Source organism: Opisthorchis viverrini (assembly GCF_000715545.1).
Source record: "Opisthorchis viverrini unplaced genomic scaffold opera_v5_393, whole genome shotgun sequence".
Lineage (NCBI taxonomy): Eukaryota > Metazoa > Platyhelminthes > Trematoda > Opisthorchiida > Opisthorchiidae > Opisthorchis > Opisthorchis viverrini.
Window position 1 is genome coordinate 285,774 of NW_008752053.1, and position 20,637 is coordinate 306,410.

At 43.4% G+C, this 20,637-nt stretch overlaps 1 protein-coding gene across 1 annotated transcript in view; it reads right to left on the bottom strand.

Moving 5' to 3' along the window:
* T265_10681 (hypothetical protein) overlaps positions 1 to 20,637 on the bottom strand; it is a gene marked incomplete at both ends in the record, with an annotated part of 100,422 nt that overhangs the window by 29,171 nt on the left and 50,614 nt on the right. The window contains 10 exons of the mRNA XM_009177136.1: positions 862 to 1,480; positions 5,783 to 6,462; positions 8,142 to 8,425; positions 8,529 to 8,827; positions 11,308 to 11,422; positions 12,705 to 12,898; positions 13,516 to 13,743; positions 16,037 to 16,207; positions 17,687 to 17,845; positions 18,678 to 18,932. Of these exons, the coding sequence (XP_009175400.1) occupies positions 862 to 1,480; positions 5,783 to 6,462; positions 8,142 to 8,425; positions 8,529 to 8,827; positions 11,308 to 11,422; positions 12,705 to 12,898; positions 13,516 to 13,743; positions 16,037 to 16,207; positions 17,687 to 17,845; positions 18,678 to 18,932 (3,004 nt within the window). The remainder of the gene's footprint in view (positions 1 to 861; positions 1,481 to 5,782; positions 6,463 to 8,141; positions 8,426 to 8,528; positions 8,828 to 11,307; positions 11,423 to 12,704; positions 12,899 to 13,515; positions 13,744 to 16,036; positions 16,208 to 17,686; positions 17,846 to 18,677; positions 18,933 to 20,637) is intronic.

Here is a 20,637-nt window from a genome sequence, read left to right on the forward strand (position 1 = left end):
GTGCTCTATTTTACTCCATCCTTAGAGCCTATGGAATAAAAAGGTCTTTTGGTTTTGAGCGTATAAATGTGGCACTTAACAGGTGCATCAGGAATTTCACTGAAGGACTTTGATGCAGGTAAGTTGACTGGCCCTGGTCATTAACAGTCCCTATGGGGACCATTCTCATAGGAGGTCGGTATCGGGGGAACCAGCCTTCAGGATGAACCTTTATCACAGAGAATTCTTCAAGAGAGACCGAATCCGGCCGATGCAACGAAGCACTATTGACTAGGTTATGCCCTTCCGTAGGAGTTAGCTTGCACAAATTTCAAAAACATTACAGAGTCAAAGAAATATGAGAAGTGGCCTCGAATTCACTTTTAACGACTAGAAAACAACTGAACGGCTTCTTTGCATCCATTAAATTACGCATGCGGCGAAGAACAAAGTGTGCGGACACTGCCGTTTCCATATTAGGTTTAAATCATACAGAAAATATCTTTCAGTTCAAATGAGCAGGTTGTTCTCGGTTAGGGTTCACTCTCCTGCTATTCATTTAGAAAAAGTCTCGTAAATGAGCGAAGTACTTTCATCTTCTCCTGGCTGCATCGACATTTAAGATGGGGCTGTATATGTAGATCATCAGAAGTGAATGAAACATGTACCAGCCTCAGTATCCGAACGAGTTATGCGTTTATTAGAGCATATACTACACTTCCATCCTTCTGTAGACAGTTATTCTCAAAGAGCACTGCTTGGACGTGTTCGACTGAGTCGCATGCTTCAACTCCCTTACTGTAGCTGAATGACGAGCATACCAATGTGTGGACTATTTTCCACAATTATATGGATAAATCAAAATAGAACTGAAAAACCTACCATTTTTTATGGCCGATTTTGCGTCAGATAATGTCTTATCTGCCGTTTTTTGCACCTCGTCCAACTCCATCTTTGAACTATCCACTTGCTTCATCACCTCCTTTAAAGTCTCATTCCGACTGTTGACTGTAGCTTCTTGAGCCTCCATAGCCTCTGCCAATTTTTTCCCGATCAACTGAATTTTTTCACGTCTTTCCTGCCAAGACTCTGGACCGGTCGATTCCTGTAAAGCTTCTTCAGCTTTTATTGTCGCTTCCTCCGCCTTTTTCATATTGTTTGCAATAGATTCGTATGCTTCCAGGGCAACAATGGTTTGATTGATTTTGGTCGAGTAGCGTAGTGTGGATAAGATGCGTTCTGATTCACGCTCCAACGGTTCGACTACACCACTGAGCAGGTTTGACGGCACGTAAATGCCATCCAGATCGGCCAAATCGATGCCAGTGATGTACTTTAATGCAGCTTTGGCTTCATCCAAGCGGGACTGAAGTTCTTCTGGTGGTATTGTCGCTATCTGATCTATCTGCTCTTGGAGCTTTTCGAGACTCTCCTGGAATGCTTGAATCACGTTCAATTCAGCAGCCTCAGTGGCAGCTTTTTTGAGTGCGTCGCTTTTTTCCTAAAAGTGAGTGGTACGGATTAACAAGAAATGAGCATCAATATGTTGGTGAGCAACACCTAGTGTTTACCAAATACTTACATTTGCAGACTAGAGACTCAACTGAATCCGGCAGTCTAGCGTTTATAATGGTCTTCAACTGAATGTTCTGCACCAGGCCGTCTCATGTTTCAGTTGACACGATAATCGAAATACCGCAATGCATCGTCCAGACGCGCCACACTACTCATAAAAAAAGCACTATAAACCACAGACTCCGTGAAAACCAATTTCGTATGCAAATGAGAGTAGTTGGCGAATTCCGTCCTATTTGGGTTCAAGTGTAACACAAATTTGACACGAAATCGAGGACTGCACCTGACCAGCCCCAAGAAGGTGGAAACCGTTCGTGAGCTGTTGAAGAGTTTTCAGCAACTCCATGTGTACTGTATCATCCCTAAACAACACAAAGTGTTGCTTTCGAAAACGTCCTAACAGATAGGCACACACAGCTTAAAAGACGCTACAAGGAGCAGTCTAGTGGGTAGTGTTCAGGTTACCACCGTGACGATATGGACAACAATTTTCCAAATGTATTGGGTTCTATGGACATATTGAAATGAAGATAATGAGCTTTGACTACATGCCTTCCGAGAAGTGAAAGCAACCACCTGGTGACCCTCTCGAAATGGATAGCGAGGATTATCTGACAGGGAAGGACTGATATACAAAGCATTTAGACAATACCCAACTGGGTGCAACAAAAGATGCCCACAAGGTAGTGACTTCTTCGCGTGGAACGAACTCGTGTCTGTCTGTGTGCCTATTCATTGTGTGCATTGTGAAGACAGGGGTCTCCCTTCGTGTTTGATACTTGCACGAACATGAATACAACTTGACCTGATGTGTTGAATGGATTTCCTAATCCTGGCGCGTGACGCAAGTGGTGGCTGCGTAAACGAAAATGGTTGAGAAGTTTTACTGAACATGTTGTCGGCTAAGGTTGCAAGTGGGACAGGAATTGTCACGTGGTTGAAGTGTTTGTGACGCGTGATCTGATGAGTGACCTCTACAAACACTCTCCTCTTAACGAAGGAGAGAAGTACGTGCTGATGAAATGGTAGGTGATGCTCGTGGATGTGGGGTAAACAAGATAATAGACAGTCTATGTGGATGTGCTAATGAAATTAGTTCCAGGGGTAAGTAGACAGGAGGGTAGCCGCTACAAGACTAATTAATTTAAACACTGAGGTTCCTCTCCCTCTGTGGATTGCGGCAAAACGGCAGTCTGATATTTGGTAGCTTAAATAAACTGCGAATGCAGCAACCATTCATACCTATCCAGATCATTCCTTCGTCCTCAACCCCACGTTTTTTCCCAGAAGCTGCCGCCAGCCATAAACTGATCCTAGGTTTTATAGTCCTATTGTCCAACTACAAATAATATGTTCCTTCTAGTGAGAAATATTGTTTTACTCGATAAGTTTCTTTAAACGCTTATGACTTTCTCATAAGAGGCCAGTTGTGCCTGGTTCATTGGAGCTAATTTTTCTTCCTAGGTTAAACCAACTTGGGTTAGACGTCAGAAACATATGATACCACCACAAAATAACAAAGTACATTGTCGTTAATGACAGACCTGACTGAATCCTTTTGTCACTGGTGTTTAGGTAGAACATAGATTTGATGGAATCTTGATGACCACGGCTATCTGATGCTCCTCAAGAAGGATGAAATCGATCTGCCGAACATCCCTTAACATCAAAGGAACATGCAGTGGGGTTTTTTTGCCTTGTCAATGAGGATCATAGTCATTTAGTCATCCTGTTGTCAATCAACAGATCAAGCACAGTAAAAGCACCTTTGGCTAACATATCAGAAACATCTGAATAATAGTCCGTAAAGTCCTAGACTTCCTACTACTGCGTGAACACTTAAAAATGCATTGCCTGCAGAGAAAATTAATTCACTGTTTATTGCAGACTTATACCTGTAACACAGTGTGTAGTCAGCACTTTCAGCACGGACGAGTTAACCAGAAACTCTTTCAAGACTACAAACGTGACCTTGTGACAGAGGTATTTGAATCTTAGGTGGTTGGTAGACCAGACAGATTAGTTCGAAAATGGTCTTGTGGAGATCGATTTAAGATGACAAAAATGGATCCTTATTATCGTAGATTTATTACAAAGTCCTGATTCCTTTTCAACATGCTAAGCGCTTTTGTCCGAAAATATATGAATTACCGGGTGACTAGTTTCTCTGGAGGACGGAACACAGAAACTTTCCGGTGTTGAAGGGTAGTGTGTTGTAATGGTCATCCAAAGTACTGCATGACGAAGTTAAATTATTTCTATCGATTACTCTACAGCAGTCAAGCAGAGCCTGAATAAATACCCATGATATGATATTCATATCTCGCGTATTCTTTCTGGACGTCAATTAAAAGTAGTTACTCTTCTTGGTCTCTTTCATATGCAGCCGCACTCTTACAATGCCTTGCATTACTTTCCTTCACTTTGCTCCATTTACGGCGACCTTACTATGTAGGGGAATAATTCCACTCCGCGACTGTCGCGAATCACTGCCATCTATGAAGCACAGACAAAGCGCCATCCTGTTTCTATTTTACTGCTCGACACCCTAAACGACGTGGAGACTGAAAAGACGATCTTCGTCTCCAAATTCGGAAAGCCAAGTTTTTAATTCTACTACGGTGTGACACTATCCAGTGTCGGCAAGACAATGGTGGCAGCCAGTCGTGCACCAACCAAAACCAAAACTAAACTGTCTTCTAGACCGGCTCACTTTGATTCTCTGCTTTTTCTCGATCAACGAGATTGGGTGATTTGTTTTGCATGTCCGCATGTTACATAGGAAAAGCGATAAGATACTGAATTTAGTAATCAGTTCTCACTGTGAAGTTTTCGGATCAAAGTGCTTGAGCTTCTGAACATTCCTTAGGTTTCTATTGGCGAAATTGTAATGTATGCGATATTCTTAGCTAAAAATTGTCAACAGAAGGATAAGGAAACAAGAGACGTCATTCTGTGTGGGGCTGGCAGAGCCTTATGCACCCCATTCCGGTGAACTTTAATGAAGATATACTAGACAGCTGGCATTATTGCCATGTTCTAAAGAGTATGCGTCGAAGTAACTGCACCCTAATTGCACCCCAAATCAGTGCCCAAAATCTCATTCAAATGGCGGCTGCGCTCATGTGAAACAAGCACAAAATTATTTACTGCTAACCGGAATTATTAAAAATCATATAGTAGAGTAACTCCAGAGCCGACAAAATTGTTGGTTTTCAAACAACCATGATGTTAACCGAATGTCAGTTGACAGTAATCTCCGTGGCTGAGACAGTAACATCTAAACCAACACCAGCTTTGGTATTTCAAGGATTACGGTGGACATAACAAGCCTCATGGTTGAAAAAAAATCGGTCTACATATCTTGGAAAGGATCACGGTTATCTGCTACTAAAAATAAGTATGTGGTCTTGGGACGCTACCGCTATTTTTTCTTGATATGTCAACTCATCACCCTCGACTTCCGAAATACTATTTTGGTAATAGCCTTACTTCAGACTGATGTTCACTCAAATTACGGAGTGTTTAAACTGACGCTAGTTCTAACAGCCCTGCTGACATGCGTTTGAATCGAGACTCAAATCCATGATGCCCTCTGGGTTGTTCAGTTCTTCCTGCCAACCCCAGAGTACTTTTCCTGATATATTTCTAACCCTGGTGCAAAAGGAATGGGTAGCACCCAGAGGTGAATGAGGAAAATTGGAAATAGGAAATACGAAAGCCACTCATCTTTTTTGGATAGTTCTGCATTATGATCCTTGTGTTCAGTTCACAACAAAGCGATCTCCTTTGTTCGCTGAATGTCCGTTATCATTTTCCATCCTGGTATCCTAGTATCTACTGATAACATCATAGAGATGGGCTTAGGACGAATTTTAAGTATGACCCTTCTTGTCCCCAGGTGTTCGTAATTTGTCCTTATGTTGCTAATTATCGATCTAGTGTTATGCAACCCACTGGACTGATTTACATCCACCACCTCAAAATGTTTCCGGCAGCACACGACAGCTCTTTGTGTGGTGACCGTAGAGATGATTTAATTCCGCACCAACTGTGGCAAGATCGTTCACGGTAGGAGACGGAAACTTAAACAACTAACTGGAGTGTCAGCTTTGAATTGGTGTAAGTTGAACAGAATCTTGGCCATCTTGAAGGAAAGTTCCTTTTTCAGTCTGACCATGGAAATATCTATAACTTCAGGTCCACCAGACTGGAAACTCCAACTTACTTGAGCAGCGTTTAATCGCACATTTCCTCGGGCAGTTGAATTGCTAATCTCATACATCAGCTTGATTTGCGCGTCATGCAACTTGACTTGTTGAGACTGATAGGCTGTAAGTCGCTCAAGGTCTGCGGTTGTTTTACTGTATTTATCCAACTTTGACAACTGTTCTGCTGAACTAATCACTTCGTTTATCTCATCCATGAGTTTGTCCAGCCACTCCTGGGTGCTATCCAGATTGATGTTTGACAAGTCAGTGTTGACTTTTCTTGCTTGTTCCAGCCACCGCTGCAAAACACGCTCATCAGGCATTTCCACGGACAGCTCTTCAATTCGTTGAATCCACTCTCTCACACGGTGCTCAAAGCGTTGGGCTGTCTTCTGTAGTTGTGTGACGTTCTCTGTGGATGAACAGCGGGCTACTTCTATTGCATTGCGTGTAGCCATCACACGGTCGGCGAGCGCTCGAATTTCTCCAGTTTGTTTGGCCACACTATGTGCATGCTTGACAAGCTCCTGTTCTTTTGTAGCTCGTTCCTTACTAAATCTTTTACGAGCTCCTTCGGCCTGTTGCCTGAGACGTGCTAGACCCTGGTACGCAAGAGACGTCATGTTCAAATTGTCAATTTGAGCTTTCACCTCGTCCGCCTTGATGAGAAGCTCGCCGGTACACGGTCCACGACAGTCTACAATGAACAAGTTTGGTATTGGGTTATAGTTTAGAGTTCAACCGAGGGACCGTTAAGAAAGACGTTTGTTATTAAGCGGAAGAGTTTGCATATTACGTCTTTGAGCCTCACGAGTTGTTTATAACTTCCCATTCAGACTAATAAATTTTGAAAAATGTAGAACCCGCTATTGTAAAAAATGTGCGAGCTCAAGAAACAAAACTATTTGAGCCTCACTAACATTATCAAATGAGTGTTCGAAAGGAAAATACTGACTGGTCGTTTCTGCCAACAAGTTTAAACCTCATACCCGGGACACAGAGGGACTAAGGGCAACCGTCTCTTCAGAGTGCAGATCACTGTGATAGAATGTGTCATGGAGGAACGTTGCTATACTGTTCATAACGTTGTGTTAAATTCTTCCAAGTTACTTGAAGACTCTCCTGTAGTTCAAAGCACGGCAGGGAAAAGGGACAACTTGAAAAGCGCGAGAGATAACTGTCGGAAGTAGAGTGTTTGTTTGGAAACGGCCCAACGGCCATTTGCGGGTGTTCGTGCTCCGGGAAACTGATCACAGAACTCTGTTTTGACAAACTTGCGATACGCATTTAGTTGTATTTTCGCGGGAAGGAGCTACTTATTATGGCAATCGACCTGCTTGATTCCGGCATCACTGAAGAATGTGTATTCAGTCTTTTGGCGCCCGAATTTCCTTCAGTTAAATTTCTTTGTTAAGTGTAGCACTACACTCTTAGTAAATAATAATAATAATAATTAATCCGAAGCCGTGGAATTTTACTGCAGCTTTTGACGAAGCACAACCGTTCAATCTGTCTTGAGAAGGTGCATTTTACCGGTTACGACCGTCAGCCACGTTACAAATCTTTTCATCACATCCTGAATCAAAAGGACTATTTGTTTTGCCGGAATCACTAAATGCAGCTTTTTCGCCTAACTTCAAGGCTACTGATTCCGACTTCACAACATTCAGTTGACCTAATTTCTGGTTAAATGCGAACGAACCAAAGTAAACGTTTTAGCTGTTTGAACTTCCTGAACGATCATACTCATACTTTGACCGAATATTTTGAACCGAATCACCCTCGAATTGGTAGGCACGCACACAGAAACTTGAGGGTTACGAAGTTTCCAAACTTTAGTCATAGTGGCGAAAACAAACCAGCCTGCTTGGAGGATCGATGGAAGTCAGTTGACTCATGAGAGACAACTGCTTGCTGGTCTGCTGCCAATAAGGACATGCTTTAATCTCGCGATTCAGAACGATAACATCAAGGCAACGGCGAAATAGTGTAAGCTTTAGGTTACTATCCTCCTCATCTATGTGACTGAAGTCACAGCCGGACATGTGCAGTGTCTGTGTCTTTCGTGAGCTCACTCGTGACATTTTCGGTTGGTCGGACGTCAGTATTCCTATGTTTCCAAGGGACCGGTGGTGCGGTAGTATAGTGCATTATAGTGTAGTATATTGCAGCCAACTAGAAGTGAATACTTTCCAACTAACTATTTTCAACACAGACAAGTGGGGCAAAAACCTATCGTATATCTGGCCACTGACTGGGAGACTGATTACCCAGAACCCACAGTGAGGAGTTTGCGGGCGCCAAAATAACCTAGATCCTTGGGGTTGACCATTGGCAAATGTATCAAAGTAAGATTACGGAATACAAGAAACTCACCGCGACATCGGCCAGCATCAACCACATGGTCCGGTTCACACTGATCACATCGACGTCCTTGAATTCCGGGCCAACAGTCACAGGCACCTGTACGTTGGTCACAATTTGCACTTTTCGAACCAGAAAGGTCACATTCACAAGGCTGACAAGCTATCATACTAAGCGGGTCACCGAAGTAACCCGGTGCACAGCGTTCGCAACGTGGCCCCGTGTAGCCCGGTTTGCATACACATTGGTGGGCCACATATGGACGATCTTGAAATGGTGTACACGTAATGGCATAGCTGAATTGCAAATGCACGGGAAGATAAAACAGAGGATGAATCAGATGCATTCATCGGACTCCTGTAAAATGAAAATAGGCAGTGAATGAGTCAGAAAACTCACTCGGTTTGTTCTGTCGGGCACTGACATTTGACACAGGTTTGACCTTTTTTGGGATCACCGAAATATCCCTCAGCACACTGACCACAATCAGGCCCAACGGTGTTGCCTGTGCAGGCTTGACAAACCCCCGTGACTGGATCACAGTGAGACGACATGCCATGGCAACGACATTTCTCCACACCGCCGGTCCACTGGATATTCTGCGAGTCACGAATAGCCGGTGCACTGGGGTCCGGAGGTAGAAGGCTAGTGCCAGGTTTCGGAATCAGTGGTGGAAAGTAGAAACCAGAGGAAGCGATCTGTCAAAGCGAGAGAGTGTGGGATCCAATCAGAGAAGATGGCCGACTTTCACATTTGTACACTAGATGCGACGTATTGCATCAAGTTGGTTATAACTATTCCCTCACCTAATGGTGTCGGGTCGTTTTTCTAATAAAGGTGTTCCATTGAGATGGTAGCGCTTTTAGTTTTGTGCCGACGGACTTCTCTCACTGATGCTTCGCATAGATGAGTAGACCGCACACACTGAACGATTGGACGCAATACTGCTAAAAAAACAGCACCAGCCTTAACAAAAACCTGCTCTGCATACAAATTCTCTCACGAAACCCAAAGACATCATTATCCTAGCCATTCCTATACACTGGCAACTTCAGCAACAATCCTAAACAGAGTGACCGTCGAATGCACTTGTTCGGTAATCACCACTGGTCAGCCTTTCCGGTCTTGAAAACCTTGGTGTGAGTGTCTAGGTTCCCACTATCTTCAGCCATAAATTTAATCTCATCTCCCTATCTAACCAGTCATAAATAAATAAAGTTATAGGATCGCCCGCTCATTCTTTCCAGATGAAATTGATCTCAGAAGGATTTGTTGGGTTGCGTGAAACCAGCATAAAAAACTAGAAATTTAAACTCCAACGCAGCTGTTTTGCGTTCCAATCGAAGCACTACGTTTTCGACTGGTCGACTATTGTGCGACACGTCTAGGGTGATGAGAAATGCGGTTAAACAGGTTGACTTGAATTGATCGGAATTGCAAACAGGACCCAGTAGTCTCGCAGTGCTCTTATCTGCAAAACCTTTGTGTGTGGAATGAGACTTTTACGCCAAAATATTGCATTTTGTTGCGTTTGTGCTCAAACCAAAAGCCATCCTAATCTACGTCCACATTTTTGCGGCTCACCGAATTTCATTGGTCACTGCAACCATCATACGTCTGGCGGAAAAGTCTGGTTAAATACTTTCCCAGCATCGCTGATACCCAGGGATGCCTAGATGTGGCTCAAAAGATCGGACTCGTACTCTGAACTCAATTGCCTGTCTCTTTTAGCCCAAAAGGGACACGCCGTTGCTTTCGAAAATCCAATTCTATTGTGCGAATACTGCGAGCCATTGCAAGCAGTACAGTTTTGCTTAGACACGCTGAGCCCTTGAAAGGCACAGAGACTGAAGGTCACAGCCCATCCGTCCCACACCCGTTGTCCACCTCATGAAAAAAGATAGAATAAATCGGTAGATTATTCAGATTCGGATGACCAATCGGTGAGCCAACTAGACAAGGCTTACCAGCCCGGTTTGCTTATAGAAAATCCATAGGCCAATCAAGTCTCAGTGGTAGGGGCGTCAAATCAATGAGTGGGTCACCTCAGTGGAACACAACACAGTCGGAAGCACCTGAACAAAATGCCGAGCTTGCAAGGCCTACTGGCGGTCGAGAAGTTTTCGGCCAGCAGGGTGTTTGCTCTCCCACACCACTGCTGAAGATTACATGGTCTGATAAGACCGGATACGGTGAACAATTGCTCGGCCTGGTGAGCTAATCGGTGTACACCATTCAGCGTCAGTGTTGCTAAGGCTGGCGATCCCGAACGCAGCTTGGTGGGATAAATCAGTATTCACTTGTGGTCTGTTTGGTCGCACGTAATCATCCATTTATTTTCAATCCCATGATAGCTTCATTGTGATCTGTATCATCTGAAGCTTCCACGCTGCGAACACATCGCAGTCAAGTAAACTGTCGTTATTCAACTGTGTCGACTATGGGAGATCGGCTATTTTTTACGCCTATCCAAAAACAGAATACCTATCAAGTTGAGTTGCTATATACCGAAAGTGCTTTCCCGTGTTACTGCTACCTCACAAGGCCTGGGATAAGTCTCGAGGAGTTACCGCACGTCACCGCATTTGCTAAGTGTTGATTGTACCGCTTTAACTCAAGCTGTCTAATGCTTTTGGGCCCAGGAATTTGCCCGGCTAGATACACCCAAATGACCTTCAGAAAAGAAGCAAAATACACGACGGATGAAGGTCTTTACTTTTGATAGTCCGTAGGCAAGAATGAATCCTAGGTTCTCATGGTATATTTCTGTTGAATAACTAGCAGGGCACCGTCCCATGTCACACTGGTACATGTAGTACAATTACCACAACAGTTCTGCACTATGGTCTGCACTCACATCGGATGAAGGACTTTCACATTCATCTCTAGGACACTGAAAAGTTCCTGAGTGACAACTCTGACTGAGTGCATGGCGCTTGTTCTTACCAAACTCCTCACATGTGTCGTGAGTGAAGCAACGCCCACTTGTGGTCAAAACTTTACTTTTTTGGTTATTTCCATCATTTGAATGACTGTAACTTAATTGTCTCAAAATTTACCTGGTAGTATTTGCGCCTTTGGTCCGTACCTCTTAACGGATGGATTCGCGGTTGAATTTAAGTTGATGTCAGTCTTTCTTCAAGACATGGTACATTATACGTTTCTTGTGTCAACTCACTTCACAATGGTCCCCTGAAGATGTCGAAGGACATTCGCACTTCTCAATTGAACGAATCGGTGTTCCGACGCTAGTTTTCATTTCGCTCATCGCTTGGTAGATTCGGTACTTGACACTATCAGCGCATATGGGAAAGCAATTTGAAGAGTGTTATGCTTCGTAATAGATGATCAGTATTTCGGTATCGCAATGTGACAAACAATAGAACATGTTCAAGGTATGGACGATTGCTTCTGAAGGTTGACCATTCCGTGAATGTATGGAACAGTCGGAACCTCAAGTTGAAACTGACGAGTGCCTTTGCTATGATCTTCAGTGGAGTATTTCTTCTATTCGCTTGAGGGTGCAGTTGTGTATTTAAATGTATTACTTCCAAGTTTGACCGATGACTATCTCGTATGACCATGCGGCTGCTAAGCTATTTCGCTCTAGATGGAAGCTGGAAACCGCCCGGTATGATCAAATCCGTTGAAGAGATTTGAATGGCTGGTTATTGAATTGACTACTATCTTTGCTGAGAAAGCATGCCAATCGGACCAAACCAACTGCTGGAAGATGAAGCTAAATGAAAAGTGGTTTCAATTGTCCGGACGAGATAAAAACTAGCACGATATCACAGACTATGAAAAGGAAAAAAACCTTGACAGGAAGATGACATCGTTCCACGAGCTATCTGCCCCATTCTACGACTTCCGTTAGGTGGTCTAAACTGTGGGCTGGATCAATCTCTGGCTGGATGAGAACTGTGAGCTATGGAGGAGCGGCTCGAGCTTATGAACCACAGATGAATCTTCTCGGTGTGGCCTATCATTCTGTTTTTATTTTTGGGAATCTAACCGTACATAAACACACCCCAGTGTTCCTTAAATTGCGATGTATCGTGGTGTAAATCTATCATTCAGTATACAGACTCTATGTTATGTATTTACCCTCTCAAATATGAACAAGAAATCAAGTTCAGTAGTGAGTGCTCCTTTAGAGGGGTGAAGGACAGCTCGTCTGATTGCACCGGGAATCCTTTGGACTATTGTAGGATGGGTGCACTTTATATATGTATTCATGTACTTATGTATTTATAAATAACCCACATCCAAGTTCGTAGGACTGCTGGCTTGTTTCAGGCCTGGTCTAACTGGAAAGGTAGTTGACTACTAGCCAAATCGTAACCCTACGCCATACCAAGAAAGCACATATAAACATCAGCTGTCGTCGATTAAGTATCCATAGCTTTCATTGGGTTTTGCCTCACTTGACGGGCAGAAAGACGTAGATGCACTTGTTGAGCACAACAATAGCTATCCGAGAAGTGCAGAGAAAGCACAAAAAGTCCACTGCAAATTATTGGATAGGCCAGTTTTCCCACACCGATTCGAAGAGCCTAGTAAATGAGGACTTACGTGACAAGTTTGGGCCTGGCTTCAGGCATGAAAAGCCGCACACTGAACGAAGTAACATTCATCAAAGCCAACATGAGCTCATTACGACTTGGTCGAACGCGAGTATCAACATCGACAACACGTGTCAAGACCCAGTCGGATTCCCGTAACCAGATTTGTCGATAGCCATCTTGTATGGCGCTGGGAGCATCATCCTGCATTCATGGTACAAGAAAAGAAGGACAGGTATATTATCAATAAATGAAGTTAAAAGGGACTTATTACCATTAACACGGTTTAGTTAGAAAAACGCTAACTAACAAAAACTGTGAACAAGCAGTAAATGTCTTGTAGCCGAATGGAATGTCAGGTCAATGAGTAAAGCCTAGTGGAGCGCTTGAAGTAGAAGCTCCAAGCAATGTAGAGGAGTTGAATCTTCAAAAATGTACTCTGTGCACCTGAATGGGTTACCGAAATTCAAGCAGCAGCAGAAGGTGAGTTGGATCAAGAATAAAGGTAATTCCTGTGATTCTGATTACGTTTCTATTGAGGCTCTGAAGAGTAGTTAGTAATCACAACTTCAGAAGTTATGTAGGCGAATGCAGAATTGGGAGAATTACCCACCCAACTGAGCACTAACGACATCTCACACATGGTGACGAAACGTTTATAAGTCAACTACCAAGCTCTGCGAACACATCCTTTTCCACCTGGCCAACATCTGATGAATCATGTTTTTGTACTAATATGTTCCAATTGTTATCGTCATATAATGGGTGCACATAGGAACAGAACTTATACCAGACATACAACAATTAGTGCAACGACTCACAGAAGGCTGATATTCCAGTTGTACTCGTCCACCGAAAGCGACCATTTTTGCATCCACTCGATAGGGATGACGAACGATGAGACTGCCAGCTACATCAGTGTTGGGTCCAACACCAGCACCACCATTGACCACAAAACCACTAGGTTCATCCGGTGGATTCAAGTGACAATCACCCATGGGAAGGCATTCAGTTAACAGTTCAATCACCACACTTCCATAGTTTCGGGTCTGAAAATAATAGTGAGTTGTGGTTGCTGAGGCCTGCTGGTAGGATAGGACGGACAAGTGGACAGATATCAGAAATCATTTGAGGGATTTAGGAGCACTCGGCCTACTGCTTGACAGCATTATGTGGTGAGATGCCATAACTTGTTGTTCATATATATTCGTATTTTTTGACACTTCGGACATACTGCACCTAACCAGCTGGGGTGAATTCCCAATTTAGCAATTGGATGGATAAAAAAACCAACCTAAGTATTATGGTTGCATCCCAGGAACATATTTACTGCATGTTCATCATGGGCTGTTGAAACGAATACAATCTCTATAGCTTATGATAGGGTGCTTGTTCACCCCAGTTGTCCAGGAATTCAAATTTCCATGAGCAGACGAGTGACTCTTCGTAATTTCTGAACAGTCTGAGGAGAACCAGGATTTGGAGATGTCTTTACGGGGCATCTGACGGACCCAGATATTAGATTCATCCACCCGATCGGGACCCTTCCGGCAGAAGCATAAAGTTTCCCGTTTGAACCCAGCCCATTTCAAAGGGTCATCACGTTTTAGAGAGTTTTGGTAAACGCTCAGTGAATTTATTGCCGGGCAGCGTTCCGCTTTTGACACAAAATCTTCGTCAGGCCAAGTGAATAAATTACCAGGTTGACGAGATTCAGGGCACACAAAGAACCAGTCAGTGAGATTTCTTACAGCTGGCCGACTTGATCGGTGCTGAATGCCAGTTGGTTAGTGAGGCAAACGGGTTGGGATCAGTATTTTTGGGCCTTGCTTGCCCTATCTAGGACATTTTGATAAAATATTCTCTCTGAGTAGCATTCACAGATATTTGGTCTCCGTGAGTTAAAAGATCCTAGTACAATTTGACTGAGACTGGTCTGGATTATGTGAATCTTATTTTTTCTTTAGACCCAGGACATTTCACTGATAACCACAAGCCTCATCGTATCAGCTCGGTCGACCTAAAACTAATCTCCACACACTTGCTATTTCTACGCCTTTGAGCATACTTTCTATTTTCAGAATCAAAACGCTGCCAGCAATATATTCACCGATCGTTTACCAAACCTCTGAACCGGTGACTACTTAGTCGGTTCAGTACCTCCTTTTGATAACAGACAATCATCCGCGTTCCGCGTATACACTGTTTCACCAAAGGTTCACAAATTTCCATGACATGATTGTGAACGAAGATTTCCGGAGGATGATATGAGGCCATGAATCATTAGGCAACGTAGACATAGAAGCACCCGTTCCCCTCGCGATCGATCAACTGCTTCTATTCGTTAAGTTTTGACACACTGTACTATTTGTACCATATTGTTACTCCATTGTGCATTTTAAGCTCACAAACCAGTGGCCTTTTTTGACCCTACGTAATTTCTCTAAGTGACGACGCACAATCAACTTGTTTCCCGTAGAAACCTTCCTACTATCACTGAAATCTCTAGCATGTGACAACATGATACCCTCTTCTTTAGCCTTGCAGTCGATATCAGAGGAACAACAAGTCCCAACATCCCCTTACAGTTTGTTTTGTGCAGTGGACTGTGCAATTAGCGCTGCACTTCCGACATGCCTTTGAAAGTGTTATAGCGCTCCAGTAGTCAGGTTTAGTTTTTTTAAGAATAGACTAATGCCTGCGGTAGAGCAGTTTGGTGGTATCATTGTGAGCTTTTGCCTCAGATTAGGATGAAAACTATGACTCAGTTTGGATATGGCATGTCTTACGACTCAGGAACAAGTAGGCAAAATATGCTGCAACAACCGAAAAGGTCGGCTTGTTTGGATAAAATGAGAAAACTGAGCATTCCCGAAGTAGCCGTGATCGAACATGAGGATCTACTGACTAATTAGTTACTATCATCGAAATTCGGAGTGGTAAAAAAACGTACACTAGACTTCTAGTGCTAACCCATACATGCTAAACTACCTTACTGGTAAACTTTGGCATCTGGTACCCTTTTCCCCTAACTTTTAGAAAAAAGGTTGATTCCTAGGTACTCAGGGTCCTTTGAAAATGTATTACCCTGTGAAGACTCTTTTTTCATCCAATGGATCACAGAAAATGTAATCAAAGTATAAAACTGAACTTGCCTGAAGGCGGGCAGTCAACATTAACATGACAACCCTTATTTGACAGCCACAAGTCCGAAAACTACTGAGGCAAAACAGATGATTCTAGCTAAGAATTTAAGGTGACGCCAAAAGGACTCGTCTGAAGCTGGGATTTTTTTTTACTACAAAGTGAACTGAACGAAATAATCAAACAGTCATTACGTACCAGTGGGCCTTTAAGTTCCGGGATCTCCAAAAATGTTGGTCGATGATCCGAGAAGCGCCAGTTGAACTGACTCACGCCAACAGTCAGATCATTGTGGCCGCGATCTTTCAATCCAATATCCAACTGAATCAACGCCCCGCCTGGGGTGCTTGAGTGATCGGAGGCGATAATCTGTGTAGAAATGTTTAGAAGAGAAATGAAAGTGCGTATAATTCATGACTGTCCTTTGCCGAAACAAATAAGAGCATCCGCCTCAGAGCAGAGAATCACCAGATAAGCAAACATAGCAACTGAAAATATTCCTTTAGAAGGAGAATTGGATGAAATCCGCAGACAAAGCAACCAATAAAGACATCATGTTAGGAGAAGGTATAACTCTGAATGGAAGCGAGTCTGCTCAACACTGAATCGCCCTCGCAAGAAGTGGTACCCGCATGCTACTAGTTGATTTGCGGCCTCGTCGGAGACAATCTGTTTGAGTTCATCTGAGTTCATTACAGTACATTGTACTCGTAAAGTTGCTGAGATCCCACCTCAAAGAATCAACGAAAACTCGAGCACTATGCCTGACTGACTATTCCTTAGCAGAGTCAAACCGGTAGTAGGTTATCGATGAACTTTGGGCAAACTTATGAGTAATGTTTTGCCGAGAGAAACTGTTGCCATGACAAGCCCCGATCAGTCAGGCAATTTTTATCCACTAAATACTATCATATTTATGTTAATAGTTTGTGGGATCCTTCAGCTAATGACTATCTGGTCCAAAAGTAAATTCGATATTTTCAGATATGTAGTCCCGCAAGTTTGTTTGTGCCGTTCAAACGTGTACCTAGACCGATTTACTGCGCTACCACAAAAAGAAATCCAGCTTCAGACGTAGCATTGCGTTCTATATAAGCATCGGATGAATGAGCCCTAGAAACTGGTCATGAAGGAAGTAAATGAACGTCCACCATATGAACGTTCAAGTGTGATGATAGGAGTAAAGGCGTGAGTGACATTGTTTTACCTAGTATAAAACATCACGGTTGCAGTTAAATTGATATGCCGATTATCGATTGCACTCCTTCGTGCGTATAGGGCCTACATATGATACTTAAGAACTCATACGACAACTAAGAATTTTCGGAATTAAATGCAAGTCATGGCTTTGCAACTGTAGACACTTCGTTGTACTCATTTTGTCCGTGTTCGGGAACTAGCACTCAAAGCAATGTTGCACCCACTAAGATCCTCCGATGTTCAGTCCTCCCAGCAAAGTGATCCAGATAACGATTGTGAAAGCATTTCGTGCAACGGTTACGAGATCCTTTTCATTGCCCATAGTTGAACGAGGCGGAAGCTGGGGGCAGTGGAAAGTGTAAATTCAGATTGCACTAGGGTCGTCTTGCGCTTCGGTTTGACGTGTTCAGTATGAAATTCAAACGAGGTCCAACAGTTTTTATACCGGTATTCTAATAATAACTGGAGAAGCAAAAGGGACCAGTCGAAGTGACGCAGTTGCTTTGGTGAGTTAACAACAAGCGTGCCCTATGGTGTGAGTTACCCGACATGTTACTCTGAAGGAAGACCGGCTTCTAATTTTCTGAGGTCGCCCATCTCTGAGAGCATCGTTTTACTGCCAACTGTTTAAATGCATACAATACTCACCTCAACGCCTTTCTCCCTTCCGCGGGATGATCGAAAACCGGTAAGCAGGCTACATTTGGGTTTCTGATTCGATGGGAAGCAGAAACAGGTGTAACACCCTAAAGGGTAGTCTATATTGAGTCCAAATGTTCCTGGTTTACATTCGTCACACCGGTCACCCTGGAAAGTGAAAAAGACATAAAAAGAAAAGGGGTTTTGACGAGGCCATTAAGATGAGGCGTTTATTGTCGTACTATCAACTACATTGTTCACAACCTTTTACCTATCTAAGAGAGTAAAGCCAGATCATAAGTAGGATTTTGTGGTTTAAGGAACAGTTTGCTCCATTTCCTTTGACGAGTTGGCCCAAGTGGTTAGAGCGCGAATTTACTGACCAGAAGGTCCCTGGTTCGAACCCGACCTCTGCCTCTATACTTCTTCTGTCTAGGCTTAGCGAACCTGGCAGAACCCCAGCCCTCTTTAGTGTGGCATGGCAGTTAGGCACCAAAAGGGTGCTACAGCTGAACGATTTACTTCCCGAAAAATTCCAAATGACTAGAGTATGTTTAAACGTTTCTCTGTTATACAGACAGGTTGTAGACACGTTTAAAATACAGCTAAAACTGAACAAGTGCGATTAAATTGCCTGAGGCACTGTTCCTACTTTTCAACAAAAACCCAGACGTTTGCGGGTTGCCTCGGGCACACGGAAATGCTCATTCAATAGGGCAAAAGCCGCCTTTCTATGCTGTTACAGGTTGAGTTGTACTAATATCAAGTCACATAATCAAACGAGCGTAGGACAGACAGACAAGCAGCAAGTGATGAATGAAACTGTTTGGGCTGTCCCGGCTACATTTACCGAAGGTTATATAGAACATACATATTTCGCGAGAAGTGGGTACCTCCCCATGAAAGTGGAATAACAATTATGACGAAACCGGGTCAAGCCCTAACTCTTAACTCTTCAGACATGACATCATGAATTGTCGGTGGAGAGCAAAAATCTCACCTGAACATTCGCCTTGCAGAAGCAACTCCCGTCAGTTGGATTGCACAAAGTAATGGTAGATTCCGTCCCGTTTGGCCGTAAGCTTCCAGCAGGGTCACATTCACATGGACGACAGTTAGGGTATCCGTAATAACCAGCATCACACTGATCACAGGCTCGTCCTGTATAGCCCCGCTTACAGGAACACTTCCCACTAACCAAGTCACAAGTAGTGTCTGCGCCAGATACCGAACCCACTTCGGAACAGTTGCAATCCTGGCATCATTAGAGAGGAAATAAGTTTTTGAGTTTACTGATTCTAGACATTTAAATGTGAGGGAATTTTATTCAAAATGCACCGGTGGTTTTCCAAGTGTCTTCAAAGTTAGTGACAATTAATTCGACAAAAACGCAAAACGTGAATAGATTCTGAGTGTGGCTTCTGCTATCGGTAATTTTTTTCGATATAAAAGCCTACCTGGATGTCGTTGCAGGGTCCTGTTGAACACAGAGATATCCTCAAGTCACAACATTGGACCAAAGTTTAGAAGTGAAACTTCTTAGCAGACAACGAATGCCTCATATGACTGATAAATGTATTAATACAAAGTCTAGCGAACAATGGTGAGTCTGCAGCCATCCCTTCACCCACATACATGGCTATACAGCTCACCGCCACCCACTAGATCACGAGCCTGTCTTTTTTCCCACACTCACAAACCACGCCACACAGTGGTGACTAACTTGACCACAAATCTCATGGTCACCCATTGGATCACGGGATTCGCCTTTTTCCCTACACTTACAAATTACGATACGCAAGGGTGACTCATATGACATTGACTGTCTAAATTCTGATAAATGTAGTAACAGGTCATGTGCTAAAACCCACACACACACACGCAAACGTACCTACATACAGGAAAATAACACAGCAACAGGACAACTGAGCAGAGCTATGCAAGGCGCACAGGTTGGAGTCTAGCTGCTTAGGAATCACGACGCGTCCCTCACGGATCACTAGGAAACACGTGTAGCCGCCAGAACAGCGAAGAAGACACAGAAACCTGCATCCGAACCTGCAACAGGATTTATCAACTTGTATCTACAATACGATGAATCCCTTGTTCATGTATATACCTACTGTAATCATTTCACTTAACAAAGCTGTCGTTAGTGCTCCCCGTTTTCTGTCCATATAACCAATTTTCGGGTTATAGTAGAGCATTAGCAAAGTGGTGAGCCCGACATTTGCGAACTCACTTAAATTCTAACATTTTTTTCGTTTGGACTTGCATATACCTATATTTCTACTCATGTCTGACACCTAAGACTCAGTCATGAAGTACACTATTACCTCAACCCAACAGCAATGCTGCATCTGTTTGTCTTCTACGGTTTTGGCATTACGACCCATGTATCTGATTCACCTAGGCCAAAGCACAATTCCCTCTTCACGGTATCACCCGAGAGCATACCATGTATTATATCATGTACTAGCAGTGCTCCCTCCAGCATCAGCGGCTGATTTGCGTGATATCTTGTTGAACCCAGATGATTCCAAACCCTATACACAGCTTAGAAACGCGGTTATAACCCGGACATCATTGCCCGAGCATAAGCACCTCGAACAATTAATTAGCGGCGAGACGTTAGAAGGCTGCACACCGTCATAATTCCGGCGAAGCCTCTATGGTATATTGGGTAATTGGAAAATTGACGACACCTTATTCAAGCAATCATTCCTTAAACGTTTGCCAACACACGTACACTCCATACTTGCGCAAGATACCAACAAAATCCTATTGACACAACTCGCCAACATTGAAGACAGAATCCTAGAAATTCAACCTTGCTCACCTGACCTGTATTCTCTCGACACGTCTACAGCTATATCCTCACTTCACGTCCGTATCGACGAACTGGCTAAGCAGATATCGGTTAGTAGTTTCGATCGTACCCCTCGTCGCCGGTTTACATC